This window comes from Aquarana catesbeiana, linkage group LG04, assembly GCF_042186555.1.
Source record: "Aquarana catesbeiana isolate 2022-GZ linkage group LG04, ASM4218655v1, whole genome shotgun sequence".
Classification (NCBI taxonomy): Eukaryota; Metazoa; Chordata; class Amphibia; order Anura; family Ranidae; genus Aquarana; species Aquarana catesbeiana.
In genome coordinates this window covers 40,051,178-40,068,248 of record NC_133327.1, presented here as the reverse complement: position 1 = coordinate 40,068,248, position 17,071 = coordinate 40,051,178, and the positions used below count along the sequence as shown (strand labels likewise).

The 17,071-nt window shown below is 45.4% G+C and overlaps 1 protein-coding gene across 1 annotated transcript in view; it reads left to right on the top strand.

The window, feature by feature from the left end:
• LOC141141149 (uncharacterized) overlaps nt 1–17,071 on the top strand; it is a 140,747-nt gene that overhangs the window by 21,020 nt on the left and 102,656 nt on the right. The window contains exons 9-10 of the mRNA XM_073628854.1: nt 1,022–1,163; nt 5,038–5,211. Of these exons, the coding sequence (XP_073484955.1) occupies nt 1,022–1,163; nt 5,038–5,211 (316 nt within the window). The remainder of the gene's footprint in view (nt 1–1,021; nt 1,164–5,037; nt 5,212–17,071) is intronic.

Below are 17,071 nucleotides of genomic sequence, written 5' to 3'. Positions count from 1 at the left end.
AAAGCAATGCCAGCAGAAGCTGGAAGAGGAAATGGTCAGTGTATTAAACATCACATGCAATGGGCATATTAGCACTTATAAAAAAGGGTTATTAGGCTGCTTTGACATTGATCTGCAGGTGCAATTCACCTGTAGGTTTTCTGGGGGTTAGCTGCACTGAGCCATAGACTTCTATTATATCCTGTGGGTTTGTTGTGCTTTCTGAAAGGGCACAAAAACTCCTGAATGCAGGATTTTTGATGCACTTTCAGAAAGTGCACCACACCCGCAAGATGTAATAGAAGTCTATGGCTATGGCAAAGTGCGGTACCAGTAAACACCAGCACGTCAGTGTGAAAGCAGCATTTTAGGTGGCTTAGGAGAACAAATGCTCATTTATAGTTGCAGTTTGGGGGGGCAGAAAACCCCATTGTGGTTCACGACCAGTTACCAAATCACTTAAGTGTCCCTCGCTCTTCAAAAGCTGGAGCACCCCTGCGGTAAATTTTATTTTTTAACAAACCAAAAGGGACCAAACAAAAGAAGTTTGTCAGGGGTCACATTTCCTTAAAGATTAGGACCTTTAAACACACTGTCACTAGCTTCCCCCTATTGGATAGGGTTTTTAAAATTTAATAAAAAATGTAATATGATTTATGTTCACTGTGGAGTTTCATGCTCTACATTTGACTTGTTGACTATTGTTTTGGGGAAAAAGAGTAATGGAAAAGATTAGAGAGAAATTATCCACATGAGGCCACTTGTTACAGTGACAACTGTTTTAGAGGACCCCAATGGGTTTATTTTCCCTGAACATTTTTTTTTTTTTTTTTGTGTCTTGTTGGGCAGTTTGTCAATCATTTCCTGCTCTGCAGAATGGGAAGAAAATCTTCCCAAAAGAACAGGACAAAAATAAAAGAGAGAAATGTACCCATTCTGGACTCCACCCAAAAAAAACACCTAAAATGGTTTTTCATAAGAAAGTTTGCATCACACTTATAATAATTATACTAATTATATTATTGTGTTTTTTTTTCCAAAGGGGACCACTGTCTTCCCATTGCTGACATCTGCCCTAAGAGATAAAGCTTACTTTGAAAAACCGGATGATTTTTATCCTGAACATTTCCTCGATTCAGAAGGAAATTTTAAGAAGAACGAGGCATTTATACCTTTCTCACTAGGTAATATTCTTTGGGTTAAGGTGCTTGATGATGTTATGTCATGTCAGTAAACAGTAAGATACATGAAAAGCAGAGATTTCAGGACATTCCCAGTGTGGTGAAATCGTATCCCTATAAAGGTAGCAAATAATGGTCACATTCAACTAGACTGTTTTGTAACTTATTCAAGCCACTTCTCTAATGTGTCATGAACCTACCCCGGAATTTATGCCCATGCAGATAGTACCTTCATCACCTTAATCCAATCACAGAGACAGAGCACAACTGGTTTGCAAGTGGCATACCAGTTGTAAACTGGGGTGACAGCCTTCCCCACCATCTGTCTTCCACATAATGCTGCTTTAACATCTTTATCCTAATCTGACATCAGCTACAGCCTTGTACTGTATATCAAAGGATTTACATTTGTGCAGACATCCAGAAACAAAAGAATGGTATTATATAACTAGAACAGGGCGGTCCCACAGCTTTCATACCTCCCATATGGTTTTTAAAAAATCAACACCTTTCTAAAGTGTTTGTTACCTAAAAAATAAAAAAAAATTGGATCCTGTTCCTTTAAAGTATGAAAAACAGCACAGTGCTTGTGCTGGGTAATTTGGCCCTTCATGTCACATCAAATACCTGGCTGATCCTGCCCTCCCCTCTGTAAACTGATCACGGTTTATCATGGCTGCTGAGCCCTGACACCACGGTCAGTTTATGTACCTCCATCATCTGCAGCTCTCCTCTGTCCTGTCCCCCCTCCCCGTTTGTCAGCTCTGAGTCAGGGCCCCCTCCTGCTGCTGAAAAACCTTAGTGATTATCAGGTAAGCCCTGTCTTCCATAATGCCAAGTGTCCTGTATATGTGCCTTATTAAAAAAAATGCTGTTCTATACCTTGTTTGCTAGCACCACTCGGCGCTCACATGACATGCCGCCTCTCTCTTCCCGACTGACATCAGCGGGAGAATCTCGGGCCCTCCCGCTCTAGCTGTCAGAGAAGGGAGAGCCAGAGAGGGGAGGCGTGAGCGCTGAGCGGTGCTAGCAAATAAGGTATAGAACAGTATTTTTTTTAATAAGGCACATATACAGGACACTTAGCATTTTGGAAGACAGGGGATTGCCTGATAATCACTAACTGGGTTTACAACCACTTTAACCACTTCCCGCCCACCATTTAACAATATGACGTGCGCAAAGTGGTTGTGTTATCCTGACCGGACCTCAAATGATGTGATCATGATAACAAACCAGCGCATGCCACGACAATCGGTGGTGCTGTGTGTCAGTCTGACAATCACAGCTGATCAAGATGTAAACAGAAAAAGCCTTTATCGAGTTTTCCTCACTCGCGCCTGAAAGATGCAAGTAGAGGAGAGCCGATCGGCGGCTCTCCTGACAGGGGGGGGTCTGCGTTGATTGATTATCAGTGCAGCCCCCCCAAAGATGCCCACCCAGGATCAGAAGGGATGCCATCTATGGCTACCAGGGATGCCCACCACTGATGACCACCAGATATGCCACCAATGGCCACCAGGGATGCCAATCAGTGCCCACATATGATGCCAATTAGTGCCCATCAGCAATGCCTGCCAGTTCCTCCATATCAGTGATGCCCATCAGTGCCATATATCAGTGTCCAGTGTCCATCCATGCCCAGTGCCACCTATCCGTGCCTACCTGTGCCGCCTATGAGTGCCCATCAGTGCTGCATATCAGTGCCACCTATGAGTGCCCATCAGTGCCGCCTATCAGTGCCGCATATCAGTGCCCATCATCAGTGCCACCTCATCAGTGCCCATCAGTGCAGCCTCATCGGTGCCCATCAGTGAAGGAGAAAACTTACTTATTTACAAAATTTTATAACAGAAACAAAGAAACTTTTTTTTATTCAAAATTTTCAGCCTTTTTTTATTTGTTTAGCAAAAAATAAAAACCCCAGAGGTGTTTAAATACCACCAAAAGAAAGCTCTATTGGTGGGAACAAAATGATCAAAATGTTGTTTGGGTACAGTGTAGCATGACCGTGCAATTGTCATTCAAAGTGCGCTGAAAGCTGAAAATTGGCTGGGCAGGAAGGGGGGAAGTGTCCTGTATTGAAGTTTACTTAAGTGGTTAAGTAAACTTCCTTTACTGACTTTTACCTATAGGTAAGCCTATAATAGGGCTTACCTATAGGCAGTGTAAAGATCTCCTAAACGTGTAACGTTCAGGAGATATTGACATTATATGCAGCCAATGACATCAGTGGGACATGCGCTCTGAAGGAACAGCCACCCGTGCCGTTCCTTCAAAGCCCTATAACCTGTACGGCGGCTCCTGCGCACACCCGGCACCAAGACGGGTGAAGATGGGAGCCCCTGCAGCGCTGACATTGCTGCGCTGGAACAGCTCATTTTTAAGGTAAGTGGCACATTAATCACTTGCCAACCAGCCACCGGCATACTGCGGCAGGTTGGCACGTTCCCACGAGCGGTCGTAGATGTACGTCGTCTCCTTTAAGTGGGATAGCAGGCATGCACGTGCCCGCTGCACAGCGGGGATGCCGATGCTCGTGACCAGTGGTGGCGATGACCACTGGCCACGAGCGATCACGGGCATGAGAGTCAGAACAGGGACGTGTGTGTGTAAACACACAAATCCCTGTTCTGTTCTGAGAAAAGATGCAGATCATGAGTTCCTAATAGCTAGGAACCACAATCTGTCATCTCCTATAGCCAGTCCCCTCCCCCTACATTTAGAACTCACAGTCAGGGAACACAGTTAACCCCTTGATCGCCCTCTAGTGTTAACCCCTTCCCTGCCAGTGACATTTATACAGTAATCAGTGCATTTTTATAGCACTGATCGCCGTATAATTGCCAATTGTCCCAAAAATGTGCCAAAAGTGTCTGCCATAATGTCGCACTCACAATAAAAATTATAGATCGCTGCCATTACTTGTAAAGAAAAAAAAATAATAAAAATGCCATAAATCTTTCCCCTATTTTACAGATGCTATAACTAACCAATCAATATATGCTTATTGCGATTTTTATTACCAAAAATATGTAGAAGAATACATATCGGCCTAAACTCAGAAAAAAAATTACTTTTTTTTAAAAAAAAATTGGGGATATTTATTATACCAAAAAGTACAAAATATTTTTTTCAAAATTTCGCTCTTTTTTTGTTTATAGCGCAAAAAATAAAAACCACAGAGATGATCAAATACCACTAAAAGAAAGCCCTCTTTGTGGGGGAAAAAAAAGGACGTCAATTTTGTTTGGGTACAGCGTTGCACGACTGCGCAATTGTCAGTTAAAGTGATGCAGTGCCCTATCACAAAAAATGCTCTGGTCATTGAGCAGCCAAATCTTACGGGGCTGAAGTGGTTAAGACTTTACCTTGCAGGGGGAAAAAAACAAACAAAAAAAATGTCCAGCGGTCCTATGCATTTAACCCTTTTACATTCATCATTGTAACTTTTATGGCGGGACAGTAAAAAGTTGTAGATGGCCTTACAGATGTAATCTGCCATGGACTTGTTCTCAGATTTGACGGTCTTCAACGGCTCTATAAGTGATCTGGTCAGCTGTAAAGCCAACTAAATAACTTCTAGCTACTGCCACGTGGTAACCCATTCCCCCTCCCTCAGCCCCATCACCACTGGTCCCTGGGTTCTCCCCTCCTCCTAAGCCTGGAGGCACATTCAGGACAGAGGGTGGGAGGAGATCAGTGAGCTTCCATCAGTGATCTCCTCTGCATTGCATTAATCAGGATTGGCTCAGTTTTGAGAACTTGAGATCAGTATAACTCATGTCATTTCACACAGATGTATCACATTGGCAGCTTTCACTTTAACAGTATTTACAAATATTAGCACTGAACTAATGTTTCCTTCCTTCACCAGGTAAGAGAAGCTGTGCTGGAGAAAACCTGGCGAAGATGGAGTTGTTCCTGTTTTTTACAACACTGCTGCAAAACTTCACCTTCCAGGCCCCTCCTGGTGCTAAGTTGGACCTGACCCCTGCACTGGGGTTCACCAATGCCCCCTTACCACATAAGATCTGTGCTATACCTCGCAGCTAGGACAAAGCCAAGTCAGCCAATTATAGTTGACCCACATACAAAAAAACAAACAAAAAACTTTCAATTTGTAAAAAATGTGAAATGAAAATCCACTTTTGTTCAGAGAACTAAAAATGTGCTCAGTTAATTACATTCATTACTTGGATATCCGGAAAAAGTAATTGCACATTCAATCCTGCTCTTCGTGATGTTCAGTGGACTATGTTTTACTCAAATGCATCTGCAACAGCCTCATGTATTGGAAATCAGATTTAAAATACCCCTCACTTTTATACATGAAGCGTTTTGAGGTTTGTAGACACTTTTCTTCTGTGTGCCCAACTGCGTTCTTCAAGTGCCAGTCAATGGAAGAGACAGAGTGAGAAGGATTGTACATTACAATACATGGCATATACCAGGGATCTTCAAACTACGGCCCTCCAGCTGTTGCAGAACTACACATCCCATGAGGCATTGTAAAACTCTGACATTCACAGACATGACCAGGCATGATGGGAATTGTAGTTCCTGAACAACTGGAGGGCCATAGTTTGAAGACCCCTGGCATATACCATAGTATAAGCAGACCATTTCAATTTTCTCATTATGTCAGGTTGTAGAAAGTAGATTTTTTTCTAATAGAATACAGCATGTAGGATAAATGTGTTGCACATATGCTCTTTGTTACTTGTTATTACATGTAAATTATATTAAGCATTTACCATTGTACAGATTTGTAATTACTTTAATACAGTGTAAAATGTGTTTCTTGTTATTAAAAGGAAAATCCAACCAAAAAGTATATCCTCGTATCAATCCTTACACAGTCTAATAATTCAGTAACATGGCCCATTATAGAGTTTCCCCACATAGATAATTACCTTAACCACCCTGGCGGTATGATTACGTCTGGTTTTTGCATCTCAAAGCGATACATTGTTTTGCATGGAAATTTGTTTTATATTGTAGGCCTGTAAGACTTAACACACTTAAATCTGTCCAAACAAGAGTCTAGTAGACATCCCGGGTATGATAACGTTTGAAACACAAAATCATAATTTATAATATAATTCATAACTATAAATAATTATAAATAATAATAATATGATAATAAATCTTATTCAATAATGTAATCAAAACAAAAACACTGACATTTGCTCAGTTGCAGAATTGTTGCTGTCGTCACTTTCAGTGTCTGATGACAAATTTCACCACAAATCACTATCGCACAATTCTGCAAGTGTTCTAATTTACTACCGCTGTTTTCTAACTGGTCTAAAACCGCTTTTGACATAAAGGGACGCTTTGTGGATGTCCTGGACATTCTCAAGTTTCCAGGCAGAAGGAACATTATACAGTCAGGTCCATAAATATTGGGACATCGACACAATTCTAATCTTTTTGGCTCTATACACCACCACAATGGATTTGAAATTAAATGAACAAGATTTGCTTTAAAGCGGAGTTCCACCCTAAAGTGGAACTTCCGCTCATCAGATTCCCCCTCCCCTCCGGTGCCACAATTGGCAACTTTCAGAGGGGAGGGGGGTGCAGATACCTGTCTAATACAGGTATCCACAGCCACTTCCGGGCTTAGAAAGCCGCAGAATATCCGCAGATGCCCCCCCGTTGTGTTCTGGGAAACACACAGTTCCCAGCATACAACGGGGACCAGTGCAGAGGCGCAGCGCGACACGCGCATGCGCAGTAGGGAACCGGGCAGTGAAGCCGCAACGCTTCACTTCCTGATTCCCTGACTGAGGATGGCGGCGGGGGCAGCCAAGAGCCGAGCGATTGATCGGCTTCGGCTGCCGACATCACTGGACCCTGGGACAGGTAAGTGTCCATTTATTAAAAGTCAGCAGCTGCAGTATTTGTAGCTGCTGGCTTTTAATAATTTTTTTAAGGTGCAGCTCCTCTTTAACTGCAGACTTTCAGCTTTAATTTGAGGGTATTTACATCCAAATCAGGTGTAGGAATTACAACAGTTTGTATATGTGCCTCCCACTTTTTAAGGGACCAAAAGTAATGGGACAGATTAACAATCATCCATCAAACTTTCACTTTTTTATACTTGGTTGCAAATCCTTTGCAGTCAATTACAGCCTGAAGTCTGGAACGCATAGACATCACCAGACGCTGGGTTTCATCCCTGGTGATGCTCTGCCAGTCCTCTACTGCAACTGTCTTCAGTTCCTGCTTGTTCTTGGGGCATTTTCCCTTCAGTTTTGTCTTCAGCAAGTGAAATGCATGCTCAATCATATTCAGGTCAGGTGATTGACTTGGCCATTGCATAACATTCCACTTCTTTCCCTTAAAAAACTCTTTGGTTGCTTTCACAGTATGCTTCGGGTCATTGTCCATCTGCACTGTGAAGCGCCGTCCAATGAGTTCTGAAGCATTGCTGAATATGATCAGATAATATTGCCCGAAACACTTCAGAATTCATCCTGCTGCTTTTGTCAGCAGTCACACCATCAATAAATACAAGAGAACCAATTCCATTGGCAGCCATACATGCTCATGCCATGACACTACCACCACCATGCTTCACTGATGAAGTGGTATGCTTTGGATCATGAGCAGTTCCTTTCCTTCTCCATACTCTTCTCTTCCCATCACTCTGGTACAAGTTGATCTTGGTCTCATCTGTCCATAGGTTCCAGAACTGTGAAGGCTTTTTTAGATGTTGTTTGGCAAACTCTAATCTGGCCTTCCTGTTTTTGAGGCTAACCAATGGTTTACATCTTGTGGTGAACCCTCTGTATTCACTCTGGTGAAGTCTTCTCTTGATTGTTGACTTTGACACACATACACCTACCTCCTGGAGAGTGTTCTTTATCTGGCCAACTGTTGTAAAGGGTGTTTTCTTCACCAGGGAAAGAATTCTTCGGTCATCCACCACAGTTGTTTTCTGTGGTCTTCCGGGTCTTTTGGTGTTGCTGAGCTCACCGGTGCGTTCTTCCTTTTTAAGGATGTTCCAAACAGTTGATTTGGCCACACCTAATGTTTTTGCTATCTCTCTGATGGGTTTGTTGTGTTTTTTCAGCCTAATGATGGCTTGCTTCACTGATAGTGACAGCTCTTTGGATCTCATATTGAGAGTTGACAGCAACAGATTCCAAATGCAAATAGCACACTTGAAATGAACTCTGGACCTTTTATCTGCTCCTTCTAAATGGGATAATGAGGGAATAACACACACCTAGCCATGGAACAGCTGAGCAGCCAATTGCCCTATTACTTTGGTCCATTAAAATGTGGGAGGCACATATACAAATTGTTGTAATTCCTACACCATTCACCCGATTTGGATGTAAATACCCTCAAATTAAAGCTGGAAGTGTGCAGTTAAAGCATATGTTTGTTTCATTTCAAATCCATTGTGGTGGTGTATAGAGCCAAAAAGATTAGAATTGTGTCGATGTCCCAATATTTATGGACCTGAATGTATATAGTATAAAACTGCATGCAGGGCACTGGACAAAGCACTAGAGACAAAAGGGATGTGAAATGATTTGATACAGTAATGTAATCTTAAAGATTACAGTGTATTGTGTGTTCTGTATTTTTATATTTTTTAAATTTACCGCTGGGCTCCGCCCCAATGCGTTGCGACACTCGCAGGGAACGAAGCCAGGGAACAGTAATGCATAGGGCGGAGGATCCGGAGGAGAAAACACAGTGTGGGGGACATCGCAGGATCCCGGGGACAAGGTAAGTAACCTGTACATGGATCCTGCAATACAATCTCGAGTGTGGCTCAGGATTACCGCTTTTGGCACTGAAAAGTAACCCCGAGCCACATTCGGGATTACCGCTAGGGAGGTTAATTATGAAATATTGCATCTAAATATTTTGTAGTGCCATAAGCAGTCAACTCCTGACTAGGGATGAGCCGAACACCCCCCGGTTCGGTTCGCACCAGAACCCGCGAACGGACCGAAAGTTCGCACGAACGTTAGAACCCCATTGACGTCTATGGGACTCGAACGTTCGAAATCAAAAGTGCTCATTTTAAAGGCTAATTTGCATGGTATTGTCCTAAAAAGGGTTTGGGGACCCGGGTCCTACCCCAGGGGACATGTATCAATGCAAAAAAAACTTTTAAAAACGGCCGTTTTTTCGGGAGCAGTGATTTTAATGATGCTTAAAGTAAAAAAAAAAAGTGAAATATTCCTTTAAATATCGTACCTGGGGGGTGTCTATAGTATGCCTGTAAAGTGACGCGTGTTTCCCATGTTTAGAACAGTCCCTGCACCAAATGTCATTTTTAAAGGAAAAAATCTCATTTAAAACTGCTTGCGGGTTTAATGTCATGTCGGGTCATGGCAATATGGATGAAAATCAGTGAGACAAACGGCATGGGTACCCCCCAGTCCATTACCAGGCCCTTTGGGTCTTGTATGGATATTAAGGGGAACCCCGCACCCAAATTAAAATAAGGAAAGGTGTGGGGCCACCAGGCCCTATATACTCTGAACAGCAGTATACAGGCGGTGCAAACAAGACAGGGACTGTAGGTTTGTTGTTAAGTAGAATCTGTTTGTAATTTTGAACATTTTTAACGTGTTTAGCTCCAGCCAAAAAATCTTTTCTAAGCTTTTTGGAAAACATAGGGAAGGGTTATCACCCCTGTGACATTTGTTTTGCTGTCTTTCCTCCTCTTCAGAAGATTTCACCTCACTTTTTTGTCCCAATGAAAAATGTTTTTTGAAAATTTGGGTTTTTTTGTGGAACAAGGATTGGAAAGCATCAGTGGAAAGGAGAAATTGTTTTCCCATATTAACTCTTACAGGAGAGAATTTCCCTTCCTAGGGGTAGATTTCATCTCACTTCCTGTTGTCTCCTTCCGTTTGCAAGTAGGAGTCGTTTGTAAGTTAGATGTTTGAAAGTAGGGTCCTGCCCTATATACTCAGCAGAAATTTGGGCCTTAGGTGTTGCTGTGGCCACAACACTGTAAGCCCTCACAGGGCCCTGCTGTGAAATATTAGATCAAGAATTGTAATTACATGCCCCTGTTGAACAGGAGCTGAAAAATTAGGCCTTAGGCACTGGTGCTGGTGCCACAACACTGCAACCCCTCACAGACACTCTAGTTGGAACGCAGGAACGAGCCCTGCTGCAAATTATTGCTTCAAAAATTGTAATTACACGCCCCTGTTAGACAGGGGCAGAAAAATTGGGCCTTAGGCACAGGTGCTGGTGCCACAACACTGCAACCCCTCACAGACACTCTAGTTGGAACGCAGGAACGAGCCCTGCTGCAAAGTATTGCATCAAAAATTGTAATTACACGCCCCTGTTAGACAGGGGCAGAAAAATTGGGCCCTAGGCACTGGTGCTGGTGCCACAACACTGCAACCCCTCACAGACACTCTAGTTGGAATGCAGGAACGAGCCCTGCTGCAAAGTATTACATCAAAAATTGTAATTACACGCCCCTGTTAAACAGGGGCTGAAAAATTGTGCCTTAGGCACTGGTGGTGGCGCCCAGAACCAAAAATGTTCTTACAAGCTATCAGCGTGATGATTGAGGAGGAAGAGGATAATTACTCAGGGATAGTCACTCAGCATCAGCATAGGCAGTCTTTGAAGGGATCTGAGATTTCAAAAAAAATTATTCGGTTACATCAGCATCAGGTGCTTGGTAGCTGGTGGTGATCCAAGACTCATTCATTTTTATGAAGGTCAGCCGATCGACCGAGTCGGTGGACAGACGCACCCTGTGATCGGTTACCACGCCTCCAGCAGCACTGAATGTGTGTTCCGAAAGAACGCTGGATGCAGGACAGGCCAGTAGCTCAATTGCATACTGTGCAAGCTCTGGCCAGTGATCCATCCTCAAGACCCAGTAACCCAGAGGATTTTCGGTGGGAAAGGTGTCCAAGTCTGATCTTGCCCCTAGGTATTCCTGCACCATGTAAAACAGACGCTGGCGATGGTTGCTGGAACCGATCATACCTTGGGGCTGCGGACCAAAAAATTGTCTGAACGCATCGGTCAGACGGCCACCTTCTCCACCGCTCCTTCTTTGACTGACCGAAGCCTCAGCAACACGTTGTCCAGAAACAGGAGTTTGTAACCTCCCAGTCTCTGGGAACGCGTTGCACAGACCTTTCTGCAAGGCCTCCCGAAGATGTTTCATCCTCTGCTCCCTCTGCGATGGCAAGATAAGGTCCGCAACCTTACCCTTGTAACGTGGATCAAGGAGGGTTGCCAGCCAGTATTGGTCCTTCTCCTTGATACCACGAATACGAGGATCCTTACGCAGGCTTTGCAGGATCAGGGAGGCCATGCAGCGTAGGTTTGCTGAGGCATTCGGTCCGGAGTCCTCTGGGTCACTAAGAACGACATGGTCCGCAGCCACCTCCTCCCAGCCACGTACAAGTCCATGTGTTTCTTGGGACTGATCCCTTAAAGACTGCTGCTGATGCTGAGTGCCAGGCTCCACCTCCATACTGACACAATCTTCCTCCTCCTCCTCTTCCTCCTCGTCCTCTTCCTGTGTGATCGGCGGGCACGCAGGAACACTGTCTGGATAAAGGGGGCCTTGAGAGCTAAGGAAGTCCTCCTCTTCCTGCCTCTGTTCTGCCTCAAGTGCCCTGTCCATTATTCCACGCAGCGTGTGCTCCAACAGGTGGACAAGGGGGACAGTGTCACTGATGCATGCACTGTCACTGCTCACCATCCTCGTGGCCTCCTCGAATGGTGACAGGACAGTGCATGCATCCCTGATCATGGCCCACTGGCGTGGGGAAAAAAAACCAAGCTCCCCTGACCCTGTCCTGGTGCCATAGTCGCACAGGTACTCATTGATGGCCCTCTGCTGCGTGTGCAGCCGCTGCAGCATGGCCAACGTTGAGTTCCACCTGGTGGGCATGTCACAGATTAGGCGGTTCTTGGGCAGGTTAAACTCCTTTTGGAGGTCCGTCAGCCGAGCACTGGCATTATATGACCGGCGGAAATGCACACAGACTTTCCTGGCCTGCCTCAGGACATCCTGTAAGCCCGGGTACCTGCCCAAGAACCGCTGCACCACCAAGTTAAGGACGTGAGCCAAACAGGGCACATGGGTCATTTGTCCCTGTCGGAGGGCAGAGAGGAGGTTGGTGCCATTGTCGCAAACCACCATTCCTGCCTTAAGTTGGCGTGGCGTCAACCACCTCTGAACCTGCCCCTGCAGAGCTGACAGAACCTCTGCCCCAGTGTGGCTCCTGTCCCCCAAGCACACCAGCTCAAGCACCGCATGGCATCTTTTGGCCTGCGTACTTGCGTAGCCCCTTGAACGCCTACGGAGCACCGCTGGTTCCGAGGAAGAGGCCATGGAGGAAGAAGAAGAGGAGGGGGTGGAGGAGAGAGGTGTGTCACAATCAGCATTTTGGAGGCGTGGTGGCGGAACAACCTCCAACACTACTGCACCTTGTCCTGCATCCTTCCCAGCTGCCAGCAGAGTCACCCAATGCGCCGTGAAACTTAGGTAACGTCCCTGTCCATGCCTGCTGGACCATGAGTCAGCGGTAATATGCACCTTACCGCTGACCGCCCTGTCCAGCGAGGCATGGACATTGCCTTCCACATGCCGGTAGAGAGCCGGAATCGCCTTCAGTGAGAAAAAGTGGCGTTTGGGTACCTGCCACTGAGGAACCGCACATTCCACAAACTCACGGAAGGGGGCAGAGTCTACCAACTGAAAAGGCAGCAGTTGAAGTGCTAGCAATTTTGCCAAGCTAGCATTCAACCGCTGGGCATGTGGATGGCTGGGAGCAAACTTCTTTCGGCGGTGCAGCAGCTGGGGCAGGGAAATTTGCCTGGTACAATCTGACGTCGGTGTACCAAAAGCAGATTGCCCACAAGTACTTGGCTGTGACACACCTAATTCTACACCTTCATTCCTCTCACTGCAGGTCTCAGAGAGGACTGAAGGTCTAGTGGGGTTGGAAATCTCAGCTGATGAGGAGCAAGGAGAGATCCTCTTTGTTCTTTGGTGTGGGTCTTTTAGATACGCTTGCCAACGAACTGCATGGCAGGTCAACATATGTCTGGTCAAGCATGTGGTACCCAAGCGGGAGATATTTTGGCCACGCGAGATACGCTTGAGACATATGTTGCAAATAGCAGCGGTGCGATCTGATGCACTCGTCTCAAAAAAGGCCCACACCAAAGAACTTTTTGAATAACGCGCAGAGACTGCAGCGCCCTGCACATGTGGAGCTTTGGGGTGTGATGCAGTCAATGTGCTGCCCTTAGGCTGGCCCCTGGAGGGCATCCTGCCTCGTTGGTGATGTGCTGCCGCCTCCTCCTCCTCCTCCTCCTCCTCCTCCTCCTCCTCTCTCCTATCAGGCACCCACGTTGAGTCAGTGACCTCATCATCCCCTCCCTCCTCATCACTGGAGCAAACCTGGCAGTATGCTGCAGCAGGGGGAGCATGACTGCCAGATTGCTGTCCTTCTTGGGCACCCCCTCTGTCCGCGCTCATGTTACTGCCTTCATCGAGCTCAGTATCGTCATCAGAGCCTTCCAAACGCTGGGCATCCTCCTGGAGCATGTACCCAACACTGTGGTCAAACAGTTCGAGGGAATCCTCATGAGGACATGGTGGAGCTAGGGAAGGAGTCACTGATGACATTGAGCTGAGGGAAGAGGCCGCTGCTTTGCCAGACAAAGCACCCTGGGCATGGGTGAGAGAGGATGAGGAGGATGAGGACGGCTTGGTCATCCACTCGACCAAGTCTTCCGCATGTTGCGGCTCAACATGGCCAGCTGCCGAAAAAAAGGCCAAGCGTGTCCCATGGCCACGTGCTGATGAGGATGCACCGTCTCCACGACCAGCACTAGACACAGAGCCTGCTTGCCCTCTCTTATTGGCTTGTGACTGTCTGCCTCTCCTTCTTGGCCTTCCAGACATACTAATGGCCTGTAGCTGCACTAAGCTGGGATAGAACACCTGTAATTTTCTTCAAGTAGCTTTATATACTGTAACCAGACAAGCCTGCCTGTCAGTAGGAAGATAACAGGAACGGATCTAGCTGAACACTGTGAGCAGGACGCACTGTACTAAATGTAAATAGTCTAGCTGCCTGACCGTGGTACTAATAGGATCAAATAGAACACCTGTAATTTTCTTCAGGTAGCTTTATATACTGTAACCAGACAAGCCTGCCTGTCAGTAGGAAGATAACAGGAACGGATCTAGCTGTACACTGTGAGCAGGACACACTGTACTAAATGTAAATAGTCTAGCTGCCTGACCGTGGTACTAATAGGATCAAATAGAACACCTGTAATTTTCTTCAGGTAGCTTTATATACTGTAACCAGACAAGCCTGCCTGTCAGTAGGAAGATAACAGGAACGGATCTAGCTGAACACTGTGAGCAGGACGCACTGTACTAAATGTAAATAGTCTAGCTGCCTGACCGTGGTACTAATAGGATCAAATAGAACACCTGTAATTTTCTTCAGGTAGCTTTATATACTGTAACCAGACAAGCCTGCCGGTCAGTAGGAATTTAACAGGAACGGATCTAGCTGAACACTGTGAGCAGGACGCACTGCACTAAATGTAAATAGTCTAGAAGATAACAGGAACGGATCTAGCTGAACACTGTGAGCAGGACGCACTGCACTAAATGTAAATAGCAGGAACGGATCTAGCTGAACACTGTGAGCAGGACGCACTGCACTAAATGTAAATAGCAGGAACGGATCTAGCTGAACACTGTGAGCAGGACGCACTGCACTAAATGTAAATTGCAGGAACGGATCTAGCTGAACACTGTGAGCAGGACGCACTGCACTAAATGTAAATAGTCTAGAAGATAACAGGAACGGATCTAGCTGAACACTCTGAGCAGGACGCACTGCACTAAATGTAAATAGCAGGAACGGATCTAGCTGAACACTGTGAGCAGGACGCACTGCATTAAATGTAAATAGTCTAGATAGAAGATAACAGGAACGGATCTAGCTAAACTGAATACAGTGTATATATATATATGCAACACCTGGGATGCATATATATACACAATACACTGTAAGTGCAGCTAACTGACTGACTGTTCTGCCTAATCTATCTAACTCAAATCAAATGACACTGTCTCTCTCTCTCTCTATCTCTCAGCACACCGGAACACACACTACACAGGGCCGCCGTGCAGGCGGCCTTATATAGTGTGGGGTGTGTACTAAATCCCCTGAGCCATAATTGGCCAAAGCCACCCTGGCTTTGGCCAATTACAGCTCTCTCTACTGACGGCGCTGTGATTGGCCAAGCATGCGGGTCATAGTGCATGCTTGGCCAATCATCAGCCAGCAATGCACTGCGATGCCGCAGTGAATTATGGGCCGTGACGCGCCACACGAATTTAGCGCGAACGGCCCATAACGTTCGCAATTCGGCGAACGATCGAACAGCCGATGTTCGAGTCGAACATGGGTTCGACTCGAACACGAAGCTCATCCCTACTCCTGACTGCTTTTCATATGTTGTCTTGGGTCTCCTTAGAAATTCAATTGAGAAAGACCTGTTTTACAGAGCTCAATAGCTCAAGCTGAAATTAAAGTGCATTTATAGTGCAAACTTTTCTTTTTAGTTGTGTATAGAGAAGCCCAGTCAGTTAACTCTAGTCTGCTTATTTTTTGCTGTCTGGGTCCCATTGGGGAGATTTCCCTTCACTTGCTGACTTGAAGTATAACCAGAAGTTAGAGGAAATCTGTACAAAGTAAAGGGCATTCCTATAGACAGTTGTCACTATTTGGAAGATTTTCTCCAAATTTTGTATAGCAATGATACCCTAAGAAGCCGCTGGAAATAATTGGGTGGTCCTACCCGACCTGTATCCGGCTCACTGAAAAACATCTGACAATAACCAGGCTCCAGTCACAGGGGTCATTTTACAATTTATTGTGGTAATCAAACTGGAGAGAGGGTTTAGTTCAGGATGCCCAAAAAAGCACAAAATGGAAGGACAGATGCTGAAAGCGATCTCAAAAATAGATGCTAACAGGGGATGTCCAGATAAATCTGTGACTCTTCAAGAGCAGTGTTTCCTTTGCTTCTGAATCTGACTTTTGTCCCCCAGTAAGCAGACAAAAATACCCAAGTCCATGGGCAAAGATCTCTCTTTCATGGTCCAGATGGCAGCATCCATCCAGCTCCTCTGCTACACTTACATAAACAAACATGATTTCTATGCCTCGCCTGTGTTTGGGACAATTCAGATCCAGATGTGTTGGTTTCATAAAAAGCTGTAGGAGTGTGTAGATGATTGAAAGCAGCTTGCTATGGGGGCACCCGAGCCGAGTTACAGCTCCCTGTGTCCATTCAGACATGAAGCCCCGACCCGGCCCCACCCCCTCTCCCCTGATTGGCTAGCTGGCTTTGACAGCAGTGACAGCCAATGGCGCCACTGCTGTGTCTCAGCCAATCAGGAGGGAGAATCTCAGATGACTGAGACACTTGTGGACATCGCTGGATAGAGAGGGACCTCAGGTAAGTGTTAGGGGGGCTGCTGCATACAGAAGGATTTTTATCTTAATGCATAAGGATAAAAAAACCTTCTGCCTTTACAATCCCTTTAAACATGATACAATCATTGACACCACTCCCTTGCCACATCCGTAAATCCGTAAAAAATGCACATAGAAACATGCTACTAAAAACATGTATACAAATAAATATATATATATATATATATATATATATATATATATATATATATATATATATATATATATACACACAGAAAACGGCCATCAAGGGCCTAGTACCTTCGGTATATTGTTGTTGCTCCACGATATCGAGTGAGCTCCTGTGCGTCAACAAGTTTTGCTGATCCGCTTCTTCAGGACACAGGAAAGGGGGATAAAGGAAAA